The sequence below is a fragment of the Argiope bruennichi genome, chromosome 4, assembly GCF_947563725.1.
Source record: "Argiope bruennichi chromosome 4, qqArgBrue1.1, whole genome shotgun sequence".
Classification (NCBI taxonomy): Eukaryota; Metazoa; Arthropoda; class Arachnida; order Araneae; family Araneidae; genus Argiope; species Argiope bruennichi.
The window spans coordinates 2,341,493-2,355,789 of NC_079154.1; the positions used below are offsets into that span (position 1 = coordinate 2,341,493).

At 28.6% G+C, this 14,297-nt stretch overlaps 1 protein-coding gene across 1 annotated transcript in view; it reads right to left on the reverse strand.

The window, feature by feature from the left end:
• The window catches only part of LOC129966034 (PAN2-PAN3 deadenylation complex catalytic subunit PAN2-like), a 63,328-nt gene that overhangs the window by 23,261 nt on the left and 25,770 nt on the right, over window positions 1–14,297 (reverse strand). Inside the window, exons 15-22 of the mRNA XM_056080381.1 lie at window positions 13,926–14,044; window positions 7,267–7,373; window positions 7,037–7,132; window positions 6,803–6,930; window positions 3,812–3,929; window positions 2,472–2,690; window positions 546–636; window positions 93–256 (exon numbers count right to left, since the gene is read on the reverse strand). Of these exons, the coding sequence (XP_055936356.1) occupies window positions 93–256; window positions 546–636; window positions 2,472–2,690; window positions 3,812–3,929; window positions 6,803–6,930; window positions 7,037–7,132; window positions 7,267–7,373; window positions 13,926–14,044 (1,042 nt within the window). The remainder of the gene's footprint in view (window positions 1–92; window positions 257–545; window positions 637–2,471; window positions 2,691–3,811; window positions 3,930–6,802; window positions 6,931–7,036; window positions 7,133–7,266; window positions 7,374–13,925; window positions 14,045–14,297) is intronic.

Genomic DNA, 14,297 nt, shown 5'->3' on the forward strand with positions numbered 1-14,297 from the left:
TAGATATGACACTCAGAAAATGTTTTAAAGTTTTAAGGAAAAACTAGCAAAAGATTAATTGATACATTTAAATTGTGATTTATATGATTTACTTGATTCAAAGTGACAAATTCAGCATCCATAGCTACAAGTTGCCCAGTTGGAAGAACATGTTCTTCATCAATAGACAAAGGCGTAAATGTAATATGTGACTGTCCACTCCTAGCAGCTAAAGATACATCTTCTCTGAATACTTGCTGCCCAACAGGATTCAAAACTGTAAAGTATACAGAAAAAATATAGTTAAATAAACTTCAAAAAAAAAAAAAGATATTTATTTAATTTTAAAGCATATTTTTTCAGACACAAAAATGATAGAAATCAAAAAAAATTTATAAAAAAAATGGTATCAATAATAATAAAATGCTAATAAAAATAAAGTATGATCTACCAGAGGTTGAAATTAAAAAGGAAAATCAATCTATTACCTTGTATATAGAGAAAAATTTCTCTGTGAGGAAATTTATAATACATGCAACACAAAAATATAAGAACAAATATTTTACCTTGCAAGTCATGCCTGTTATTCACATCTTTTCTCGCATAATAAAGAACACATGGTATTTTCCATTCATGATTTAAATATGCAGCTTCTTGCTAAAGGAATTCAAGGAAAAAAGTGGGTAATATTTCTTATATTTTGGGAATAAAATTAAAAGACAAAATTTATAAAGTATTTCATACAAATTTTATAATGTATTCAAATTTTCCTAACAGTGTTTACAGTCATTCTTTTTAAAATAGAAATTAAATATATTACTACACTTTCTTTCAGTCTAAAATTAAAAAGTAAAGAATGTTTTAAAACATATATTTTTTTATTTACAATATATATGTATTTATTTTAATTCAAGAATGTAGAAGTCAAATAATTTTGCATATGCTGAAGACGCTCTAATACTATTAACTACACAAAAATTTGATTGTTCATGATATTTTCATTGAAAAAATTATACATCATATCCAGATGAAGAAAATAACATTATATCTTGATGCATAAAAACAGGAATCAGAATTAAGGAATTATCTTCCACTTTCTCACTCTCTCAGACACACACATACAAACAAAAAAACTCAATTAATAATTAAACAGAAAAGTACAGTTTAAATTGAATAGAAAAAGTTTTTTTTGGGGGGGGGGCAAACTTGATTTCTATTCCAACAACAACAAAAAATCCCTATCTAAAAGAGGAAGCATGTTAATTAGCTATTATTGTATAATCTCCAGTATATTAACTATTAATTTGGTATTAGAAATTAGTTTAATATTAAGGAATTTTGTAAAAAATTTAATCAAAGTTCCTGCATTTTATATTTTGTATTTTACATTAGTAAAAAACAGAATTATTACTGCAAAATACTGAATAAAGATAAATTAGACGAAACTGAAAATTCTTTACATCAAATACTTTAAAGTGTTAACTTAGGAAATGTAAAAAACTGCATGATCTTTAAAAGTCACATATATATCTATCATTTATATATCTAAACTTTATTATTTTTAAACACTCAATACTTCAGAGGAAAAAAAATATATTTTTGATCAAAAAGTGTTCTTTTTTTTCTTAAAAACTATCAATACAAAAATATGATTTTACGCCCACCCTGAAAAATTTTTTGAAGCAATAATTTCATACATTTCTTATTATTTATATAATTTAAAGAATTTGATTTTTATGCTATACCCTCAACATAGATAACATAAAAGATTCACAAATTATAAATGTTGACACATTGTCAAATAAAGAATTTTCATTTAAAAAATCATGTATTTTAGATTTAAAAAAACTTTTTTTCTTTATTTTACAATTTTTAACAGAATTTTTAAAAAATTCCCCAAAATGCTTTTATTTTTATAAATAAATATTCCATTCTTATAAGGCACTAATTGAAGAACTTAATAATCTCATCAATTATATCTTTATAACATTGGAGGAAAACATCAGTATAAACAATTTAAATATTATGTATCAAATTTTTCTTCCATGGTCCTTGAAAAATTATACCAAAGTCATGAAAAATATTAATAAATCAATATATAAAATATTTAAAATAATCAATGGAAATTAAAATTCTGATCAATATCTTTAAATAAAATTCATAAATCCTTCTTAGTTACCAAAAGCCTCAATCAAATTTTCTAGCCTTGATCAACTAATCAAGTAGTTCTAATCTAAAATGCATTATATTTAAGACACGAATCAAGGGGGAAAAGCAAGATTACAAAAATATATCATTAAAAAATATTGTAGATACCTCAATTTCATTTTTTTTTTTTTTTTTGTTGTTGTTGTTAATAAGAAGCATGCAGATTCAGATATCTAGACTAATTAAAGCTGTGTATAAATAAAACAATTTATTTCAGTAAGAGTTATTTGTTTCAGAAAATAAAACCAGAATTCTAGGAACAGAAACAATACAAAAATACTTACTGCAGTAATACCCACAATACTGAAGTCGTTGAATAAATACCACTGATAGGCAGCTCCTCCTTTATGTCGCATATGGCCAATTGGACCAACCCTAATACAACTCACTATATTATCTCTTCCATTTTCTTGAAGATCAGTTATAACTGATACAACTGCAAAAAGTTCATATTCAACAGATTCATTGTTTTCTTCAACAGTACAGTCAATGCACTCCTCTTTCTAAATCAAAGAAGATTACAAAAACATTTTTAAAAAAATTGTAATTACATCTATTATTTAAATAATATAAACAAAATATTATTCTTGTAGCTTTTTATTTTTTATTAATATTGTTTTTATTGCTAAATTCAACAAAATTAAATTCTGCACCAATCATTCCAAACAAATCCATGGGTTATATGATGATAAATCAAACAACATGAAATATGCTATTAAAACATTAAACTTCTACAGGGATAAAAAAAAAATATTCTGGTTTACAGCGCAAGTAAAAATATATATCATAATAAATTATCAAATTTAGAGGGAAAATATGAACAATTGAAAAGCTTTTTCTTACAATGATTACACTTTTGAAACTCCTGCCTAATATTTATACAATTTTTATATGATTCAAATGTGAAATATTAAATGTGCAAATATAATAATAAACCATATTTAATATATACTCTACTATTTAAAAAAATAATTATTATTTTCCCATAAAATAAACCTATAATTTCAACACAATATGCAATTTTAAAGAAATAAATTCAATACTAACATTTTTAAAGCAATCTAAATTTCAATGTGTAACAGAAATTTTAGAAAAAAAATTAAATTAAAAAAAAACAGGGACTTTTCTCTCTTTCCTAGCAAATAGGTAAGATGTAGTTATTTTAAAGTTTAATACATAATTATAAAAATTCTAAAAATGAGAAAGAAAAAAAAAGAACGAGAAGAGGGGGGGGGGTACAGCAATAAACCAGTTATATGACATAATGCATCAAATTTATCTTCTTTCTGTGCAGTTTAGAAGTTGATACATTGTTTTTAAAATAGTCCCTATCTTAATTAGAATTTATGCTGAAATTACTAGGGCACAATTTTATATAAAATTATAGCAGTCAATATCAAGATTTACAGGAAATGATATCGAAAAACTGAAAACTGACTTCCAGCATTTCTCTTATAAATATTAAGAGTTATTTTGAAAATTGATTTGTTTGTATTACTTGTACCATTTTAAAATATGGAAAATTTGAGGAAGGAAAAATATACATCACACACATATTGTTAGGATTTGTAAAGTGTACATCTAAAATATTTACTTAGTATGGTAGAATAAATTAATGTCTTACTTTTTCAGTGGCTTTACTGCAATCCTCCACTATTACTTCACCTCCTTTAACTTTTAATTTAAATTCTAATGGCATCCATGATTGATTAGGTTGAGATAACTCTTGCATATTCTTATTGCTAAAAAGGGGATTTTTTTCAGTAAATTTTATAAACATTAACATATTAAGATAATTCAAAAGTGATTGCATGGAAAATAATATCAGTTAATAATATTAACTCATATACGTTTTTAGATGAGCAACATTCTTTATTATTTTTAATACTGAATGTATTTAAATATTAATATAGCGTTATTTCATTATAGAATTATCTCCAAAAAATTGAAACTAAGACCAGGGCCTGACTACGACAGGGGCATACGGGGCAGTTTCCAAGGGCCCCCACATCAAAGAGGGCCTCCAAATTGAATAGAAAGTTTATTGTATGTTTCCTTCTTTAATGAATGTTCTTCATTACTGAAGTAGTGAAAGGGCAAAGAAGGCACAAATTAGGCTAAGTTGGGCCCTGACTAAGACACTAGTCCACATTTTATGTGAAAAGAACTAACAAAGTTGCTACAATATGCAATATTTTCAAAAATTTCATAAAATTCCTATAATATACAACTACCTAAATTTAAAAAATATCCAATATAAAAGTTGTTCTGTAACTTTTATGAGCAATTTTCATGTACACTAACATGCAATTGAGAATTATTAGATATATATATAAAATCAAAAATATATGCATTATGAAATTTCGATTAAAATTAAAACTTATTTCTGAAAACAAACTAAAAAAATTAAAAGTTATTTTTGAATCAAACTAAAAAAAGATGCGATTGTATTTACAGAGCGATAATGCTGCCACTACTAAAACACAAATGAACTTAACCAAATTAGTAAAAATACCAAGTTAATATTAGCAAAAAAGAATAAAATAGAATAAAAAAGGAAGAAATTAAGAATCTAGCCAGAAGACGTTTTCTTCCTTTTTGATTCTATTTTCCTTTATTTATTTACTAATATTAACTTGGTATTTTTACAAATTTGGTTATATTATATTATATTATTATATATATATATATATATATATATATATATTAGTCCCACTTTAGCATCTAATTTTGAATTTTAGAAAAGATGCTCTTGTACAGGGTTGCCACTGAAATCTGGAAAAAAGTTCTGTGTTTTTCCTGTACATATATTCGAGGCAAAGGAAAAATATGAATAGCACTCATCTGCTAGTTATAAAGCAATATGATTTTAAGGAGTGAAAAAAAATAAGGAAAAGAAATTTCATATTATTTGAAATAATAGCATATTAAATGGATTATGTTTACATTTAAAAAAACATTTCTCTTTATTTATTATATAGAATTCAGCAAGAAAAAATTTATATATTAAAGGGGGGGGATATATTTCCTCTCATGCTCTTTAAATGCCCACAAAATTAAGGAAAATTCCCACAAAATTAAGGATGCAGGTGAAATTTAACAAAACACTTTTGTTATCATGATACAAATTATTTAATGATGAAAAAAAAACATTGTAAAACAAAATTACTTTTTATTTATTTATTCATTGGACTAATTCATAATATTGCAACTTCTTCAGATTTTTCAGCCATCTGTTTCATCGAGCTGACCCTTAACAATAAAAGGTATAGCATTTTTTTGCATGGCTTAATATACATTTTTTTAACAATTTCACTTTCAGTGAACATATGTGAAAATAATTACGATATATTATTGAATGTATTAAAGGACGAATGTGACGCAACAAGTTTTAATAATGTCTATGAAAATTCAGCTTTAAATGATAGTTTATTTAACTAAAAAGTTCGAAATCGGTTTATTTTCGGACATTGAATTTGACGTTTTCGGATTTGGTATGTCACCACTTCCTGTATTCCTTTTAGGTACTAAGTTCTTCAATATCAACGATGACTTTTCTGAACTGGCAGGCAGTCTTGTATGTTTTCCTCTTTTGGTATGACAAGTAAGTTCCTGATTTCCCATATTACTTAGGCTTATTATCTTCTTACAAAGCTAGCAGGATGCAACAAACTGATTTTGGACAGTTCCGGAAAATAAGGATTGATTTTTTTAAATCTGTACAATTCGTATTATAAATGGATTTTGTGCACCTCATTTTTTAAAGGAGAATTCACTAATATATTATGAATAAGCTCACAGTTTCTCAAATAATAGACAAACCATTCAATAAACTCAAGTATGGAAGACTATATACCATCTCTATGCTTCCGCAGATTGAACCTTCCCACCATAGAAATTTATTCCATTCTTTCAAGCAGTTACAGAAATCTCGCGTATGCTCGTTAGATGCAATTCGAGAATATCGTGGAAAAAGAACAATAGTCTTTCAAATCGAAAATGGACTGATCTATACAGAAAAAAAAAAAAAAAAAGGAAGGAGAGAAGAAAAGGGGTGGGGGGTTTCTTTATTGCACAATCGCGAATTATATTTTTCCGTTTTTGGAAGCTATGACTAGGATTCTTTATTCTTGCAATGTTTAGAAATCAGCATTTTTAGGTCGAAAAAAAAAATAATTAAAAAGCTTAAAATTCCCTGCATTTTCCCGGTTTTTTTTCTGTCGATTTTTAAATTTCCTGTGTTTTCCCGATTTTCCAGAGTCTCCCGGTGACGTGGCAATCCTTTAATTTGTGAGATAATAAATATTTAGCAAATCGATATTGGAATAATTAAACATCTTCAACATCAATTTCAAATCCAATGTTTTTAAAATTTAAAATTTGCATATTCATAGCATCTTTTTCTTGAAATGCTTCTGAAAATTACTCCTACTGTAATACATGCATTAAATAATTTTGTTTTTTATTGATGAACAATAAAAAAAATCTTCAAATGAATTTTTGCCAATAACTAATTTACAGTTTATTTTCACAGAGAAGAACATATAAAAAATAAAGGTAACACAAAGTATTTACCATAACTTTTAAGACAAATAAAATATAAATAAAATTTTACTTCTTATGCTCATGATAATATCTACAGTCTGTTCTTCTACAGAGGCTGCCATAACGACACTGTTTTTTTCGTAGAACAGGAAATTCTGGTAAAATTTTAATGGAACTGTCACTGGATTCATACAATAACTTTAAAAAGAAAGAAAGAAAAACTACATGAATTTTTGCATTTGTGTGACAAAAACTACTCTTCAAAAATAAAACATTATCTATATGCATGACGAACTTAACTTACTTTTAACTGGCTTTTCAAAAATTCTATCTCCGGCTTGCTTTCACCACAGTTAAGCACAAGAATATCCGGTAAAGATTTCAGAAACTTTGTTTGTGTCTTAAAAAAAAAATCTCATAAATAAAACCACAAAGATAAAAAGAAACAATAACACATAAAAGATTAAAAGGCACATTCAATGTACATTAATAATAACTATAAGTAAATTATTATTATCACTTTCTGTAACTTACCATACTAGTAAAACGTCTGCAATTATCGCACCAAGCCGTAATATGCTGCTTGACAGACAAACTTCTTTGTAAAATATCCAGAAAAGGTAACAAAGTTGATGTCTTCTCTAGAAGTATTTCAAATTAATTTTGGTTATGGATCCTTTTAGTTTGTTGCTAATTTAGTTACTTTCTCATAATAAATTGTAAACTTAACATCTTTTGCAAAAAATAAATTGTAATTACAATTTTAAAATATCCAAACATACACAACATAGAAATAAGTGCCTATGGATTAAACTATCAGCTGTGTTTATAATACATTATATTTTCAAAACCAACATTTTAATGTGTTTAAAGTTGAAGTTATGAGTTGAAGCATATAATTTAAAGTTTATCAGAAGGATTTAGCTTCATTTCCATTAACAAAAATATGTGCAATTTCTTTAGCGAATTTTTATTTAAAAAAATCAAATATAAAAATCTGTTGAATATTACCTGCTATATATCAATTCAACAAGTGCAGAAAGATAAGCGATAGCTTTATGTTATAATCTTATTGTATTTAATATTTTATACAGTCCATCCTGAAAGTATCTGGACACTGACAGTTCTTTCAAAACTATCACACAATACTCATCACAGTGAAAACGTTTTCTATAAATGTGTGAAGTATTTTTTTTTTCATGTAAGAGGTTATCTTCATTATTAGATTTATAAAACCAACTTTTCAGCAGATTAAAATAACTTAAACACATATAGCATTCTGTAATTCTGAAAAACAGTAGATAAGCAATAAATTAAAATGTTCAATTTCTAATGTTATAAGAGAGTTCAGGCTTTCCAGTGTACTTTTAAAATATAATGAATCATTGACAGTCATGCTTATTTCATATTAACTTATTCATTAAAGAGACGAAACTGTTTTATTAAAGATATGAAAAAATATTTTATATTTTTATTAATTTTAAAATTCATATGTTAAAAATTCACAGAATTCAACAAAAACATGAAAATAATTTGTGAGGTCCTTAATTAAAGAAAAACAGAAGCAAAATTCTGTACACAGACTGAATATATATAATGTTAAATATAAGAATAAATAAAATGAGCAGAATAATAATAATAAAAGAAGCAACCCTTTATGTGTACAGAATGTAGTGTCATTAGACTCTGGCAAATACCCTTTTATTAAAAAATGAAAAGACTAAACAAATTTTTGACAAATTATTGTTCTCATTTAATACTCTCTGTGGTTAAAAAAGAGTTAATAAAAGAGGCTTAAAATGATTTAAAGCGTTGTTTGTACGAAACTTAAGCATGTAAATCAATAGCATTATGCAATTTTGTTTCAGGAAGTATGCATATGTCTTGTTTCTCAGCTGCTCCAAAACCTTTTCGATTAAAGCTTGATTTCTTAATATTAATTACTAAGCTTATTGAGAAATTCTGATTATTTTAAATGATATGCCTTGAGGAATTATTTAACTACTATTTTTTTTATTTAAATACACATAAATATCAGTATGTATTTTGAATTTTCTTTTAACCATATTCCATCCCTTCTAATAATAAACTTAAAAAAAAAAAAAACTTCAATTATTTGCAGAATATGGTTACTATTGACAAGTGAAATGAAAATTTGAATGAAGGAAACTAACAATAGATTGATTTTTATATTATATATACCGGGTGTCCCATAAATTTGTAAATACTTTAAAAATTCATAAAAATTGAAGGAATGAGTATATTTTAATGCATTTGCGAAACTGTTATTCTCATGAAGGGGGATTTTTTTTCATACAAAAAAAAAAAAAGTTCAAAAATTTGTCGATAGAGGGCGCTAAACACAAGCAAAACATACAATTCTACGGAAAAAATACTTTTATTTGCATGCAAGCAATTGTTTACATGCGTATCACACCAGTACTACAGTACTTGTTCTATTTGTCCGCCATCACCACAAATAATAGTTTGGAAGCGGGAGACAACACTGGTAACTGCATCATACAGCATGTCCGGATGAATGCATGAGATTTCGTGGCGAATGGCTTTCTTTAGCTGCACTAACGAAGTTGGCCTATGGCGGTACACCTGAGACTTAAGGTAACCCTATAGCCAAAAATCAAGGGGTGTTAAATCTGGTGAGCGTGGGGGCGATTCATGTGTAAAGTGACAGCTGATTATCCGTTCTTCAGTAAAAGTTCTTCTCAAAAAGGCCTTCACTTCGGTGTCGATGTGAAAAGGTGCCCCGTCTTGCATGAATGTCACTGTGTCAAGGACATCGTGTTCCAATAAGGACGGTATCACTTCCTTCTGTAACATTTCCAAGTAAATTGTTCCATTAACTGAACATGTCTTCCATCCTGCTTTTTTACAGGGCTTTTCAAAGAAAAAAGGACCTACAATAATGGATGCAGTGAAACCACACCAAACAGTAACCCGAGGTGAATGCAGGGGCTTCTCAGTGTAAGCATGTGGATTCTCATGTGCCCATATTCTACAGTTATGGGTATTAACTGCTCCATGCAAAGCAAAATGAGCCTCATCTGTCCACAATATTTTCAGCAGCCATCGCGGATCATCTTCAATTTTCGCCAAAGCCCAATTTGAGAATTCCAATCTCTTAGCTGTATCATTTGGTAAGAGCTGATGTAGCGATTGCAATTTGTATGGGTACAATTGCAATACACCATGAAGGATACGGTACACCGAAGTCTTTGGTAAACCAGTTATTCGTGCCACGTCTCGTGCGCTACTGACTGCACTTGTAGACTGTTCCCTTAGCGTGTCCATTTGCGAAGAGACATCGGGGGGTATGGACTGTTGTTAAACGAGGTGCACCACTGCGTGGTCGATGACACAAACTTCCAGTCTCTTCGAAACGGCGTACTAGGGAAACAAGTCCAGCAGGAGTGATCGGACCTGAACCTTTCTTCAATCTTTTCTGGGTCCTAAACTTTCGTAAGGCTTCAGCCGCCGATTCGTTGCTGACATAAAACAACTTTACCAATAGTGCTTTATCCACCAGTGTCAACATCTTAATACAAACCTTATGCAAACCTTTAGAAATGATGAATCGCTCACTCTGCCTTTCATAAGAACTTAATTTGCATATTTCCACTCATTTGCTTGTGCGCAGCGCCCTCTATTGACAAATTTTTGATTTTCTTTTTGTATCAAAAAAATCCCCCTTTATGAGAATAATAGTTTCGTAAACCGCATTCAAATATACCCAGTCCTTCAATTTTTATGAATTTTTAAAGTATTTACAAATTTATGGGACACCCGGTATATTATATATATACAGGGTGATTATAATTAAAGTTACAATTTCAAAAATCGATAATTTTAAAACTACTGGTCAGAACGATTTAATCGCGAGGCAATGGAATTTTGTTTGGCGAAGGAAAAAATAGTTCCAAAATGTGTCGACAGATGTCGCTGTCAGGGTTCGCATTGTCAGGAGATATGCGAATTACTTATACATGACATGCACACCACAGACATAACTGCCATAAAAATGCAGAGCACCAGCTCTTTGCCTGAATGCTTCGAATGCTACATCGTGACTCTGACTATTAAGGATCGCGCTCTACTCTTGAAGCTTTTTTTTATAAGAACCATGACTGTGCACTTATAGCTAGCAGGAAGTTTCGGACATTAAAATCCATAAAATCGGGTTCAGTAACCACAAATGACCTGCTAAAGTTGATTGCTAATTTCGAAGTGACCAGTTCATTTGACGTGAAACGGGGTAGAAAAGGAAACCAGTTTCGATTGCGGTGGTGGAAAATGTGGCTACAGCCTTACAAGAACAGACTAACAGTGATACTGGAATAAGCAGTGCACAGGGAGTTGGCCGAATGTTGGATATGCCGCTCAGCACGGTGCGTTAAGTCCTATGGAACATCTTGCGCTGTTATCCGTATAAAATAACTCATGTGTAGCAGTTACTATCTATTGACCTGGAAGCACGTGAATGTTTTGCACTACGATTTCTTGCCAGGATGAAAGTGGACAACGGATGGCCATGGAACATTCTGTGGTCTGACGAAGTCCACTTCCGTTGCACAGTTCTGTAAATACCCAAAATTGCAGGATATAGAATCCGTTCCAGCTACAGCCATTGCCTTTTCAGTATGAAAAGGTCACTGTGTGGTGCGGAATAACGGCAGCGTTTATCGTCGGTTGGTTTTTCTTCCAGAAGATCACACCTGCGGGTCCCGTTACTTGCACCATATTCATACAAGATGGCGCTACTCCGCACATTTCTACCCCTTTGAAGCAGATGGTGAATGCTCATTTCGGAGATGATAGGATCATAAGCCGCCATTTTCCGACAACGTGGTCGCCACGTTCTTCCGTCTTAAACACGTGTGATTTCTGGATTTGGTGTCTTGAAGAATGTTGTTTACAGCGAGCGGATTGAGAATCTAGCAGACTTGAAGGTAAGCATCATACACCACATCCATTTTGTCAGCACAGATACCCTCCGATTTGTTGTGGAGCATGCCGTTTTGCGCTTATAGTTAGTAGCGGAACAAGGCGGAGAGCATATCGAACAACTTATGCCTTAACCACCCATCAGTAAGGTGTTTATTCCATGAGAGCGTCATCTATCGTTACATTTTGATCCCCCCCCCCCTCTTCAACAAACAAAATTCCATTGCTTCGCGATTGTTCTGATAAAATATCAAGTCATTCTGACCAGTAGTTTTAAAATTGTCTGTTTTTGAAATCGTAACTATAATTATAATCACCCTGTATATACTGCATATTGCCAGTTCTTTTAAACCGATTTGTCTAAAATTATAAAACTAGAAATTTCTCATCACATATCATATAAAAGACAAAAATTTGGCCTGCAATTGGAAACATTTAATAATATGCAAATGTAAATATGTAAGGGTAATTTAAATGAGTGCAGTTTACAAATTTTTAAAGAGAACATATTTTCAAATTGAATGACATAATTTCCTTGAATTCAGTTTTTATTGATTCTGAGCAAAAGAAAGTGTCTTCTTTTTGATGGACAGTATTTATCAATGAATTATATCTTAAATTATATAAAAAATTTAAACTAAATTGAACTCTATTTTTTTAAAAATAAAATGAGAGCAAATGTTGAAAATAGCATTTAAAGGATAGTTGCTTCTGAAAAGGGAATTTTTCTTTTTTAAATCAGAGTAAAGATAAAAATTAAATTATAATTTTAACTATGTTTCCTATAATTTTTTTTATGATTCTTAAATTAAATTTATAAAAAATTATTTACTCAAACCAGCAAAGTAAAAATATTTTTAATATATTATTCAAAATTATGCAAAGATGATTACAATCCCAATATTTATGTAATTCGATGTAATATTATGTAATTATTAATTTACCTAGGGTCAAAGAAGCAACAATAAAAAACAAAGATTTGAAATTTATACTATTTACTAAAAAATTAATATGGCTGCCAATTGGAAGTGCATAAATTTTAAATTAAAATGATTTATTAAAAGAAAAAAAAGAAAAGAAAAAGAGTATGAATTGCTGAATTTACAAATGATAGAATTTAGAATATAAGAATACTTTGCTTCTTTTATTGCCAGCATTATTGCAATTATAAGAAAAATAATCAAAAACGATTCAAGTATTTTGATAAAGTTATAATGCATTATTTATGAAATTGAATTTTTGACTCAATAAGTTTTATTTAGAACAATTATATTTCTAAAACAATGAAGCATATAATTCGTTTGAAATCCCAAAGACAATAATAAAATTTTTATATAAAAACCTTAAAATTACTTACTACTTACTTAATTTTTGAGGAGAATTTTAAAAAGAGAAATAAAACAAGAATAAAATAAATTTATAAGCAAAAATATTGTCAATAAATAAAAGCAAAAATATTATAAATTTTTTTTAAATGAAATCTACGATCGCAAATTTAAAGTTATCATATGAGAACATTATTATTTTTAAGTCATTATTTGCCTTAATTAATTTAAGTCATTAAACAGTTAAAACCGGTTTGAAACAATCAAGAGACTTCTCTATCAGTCTCCATCCCTCTCTCTCTCGATATATATATATATAATGATAATGTTTTTTGAACTTTTTTTTTCAATTTTTCTTGCTGGCAAACAAAGTTTTGGAGCTTGACCAATTTTAAGATGGGAAAAAAAAAAAAAAAGTTTTTCTAAATATCAACGCATGTAATTTGATAGTCTTGTGATTGTTTCAAACCGGTTTAAACTGGTTAATGACTTAAATTAATTAAGACAATTCGTAAGAATTCACAGAATGTATAATTTGGAAATCAAGTTGTAATTTTAGTCAAATGAACTACCTTCCACATTTTTTTCTAATCACCCTAAAAGGGTAAAATTGATGCCTCAAAAGCGATAAATCGTCAATTTGTTGCCTACTCATTTTGAGGCTTCAAAAACCTCAAGCCAAAACAACATCATATTCTCACATGATAAAAAATTGAATAAATAAAATTTTACTTTAACTCACTGTTAATTTTATTATAAACAAAATAAAAATTATTTTTAATATAACGTCATTTTTAGGTTACATTCTAAAGTCTGGTACATAATTTATTCAAAATAACATTTGATAAACTATACAATCAATCATTTTGAAAAAATACAATTATAAATAAGGGAAAATGATATACACACCTGGATACAACAACTGAGTTAATAAAGTAGTAGTTTCCTGACAAGTTTCAGTTCTACAACGGCAACTGTTGCAGCTAAACAGTTTTGCTCCAAAAAGTGATGTCATTATGGATGTGTTCCTGCATTTGTGATGAATAAATTTATTTGTACAAAATAAAAATGTCTCAATAAAGTAAATGGCACATAAGTTTTTTTTTTTTTTAACTTTTACTAATTGAAAAAAAAAAAACATTTATTGAATTAGAAATATTGCCACATAATGATATATCAATGAAAATAACATCTATATAAAGTTTGGCAAGAAAAAATCAAGCCAATAAGTAACACTCTCAGTGTGGCTTAAATTTAGCAGAGTTAGGGTTCTAATTCTCA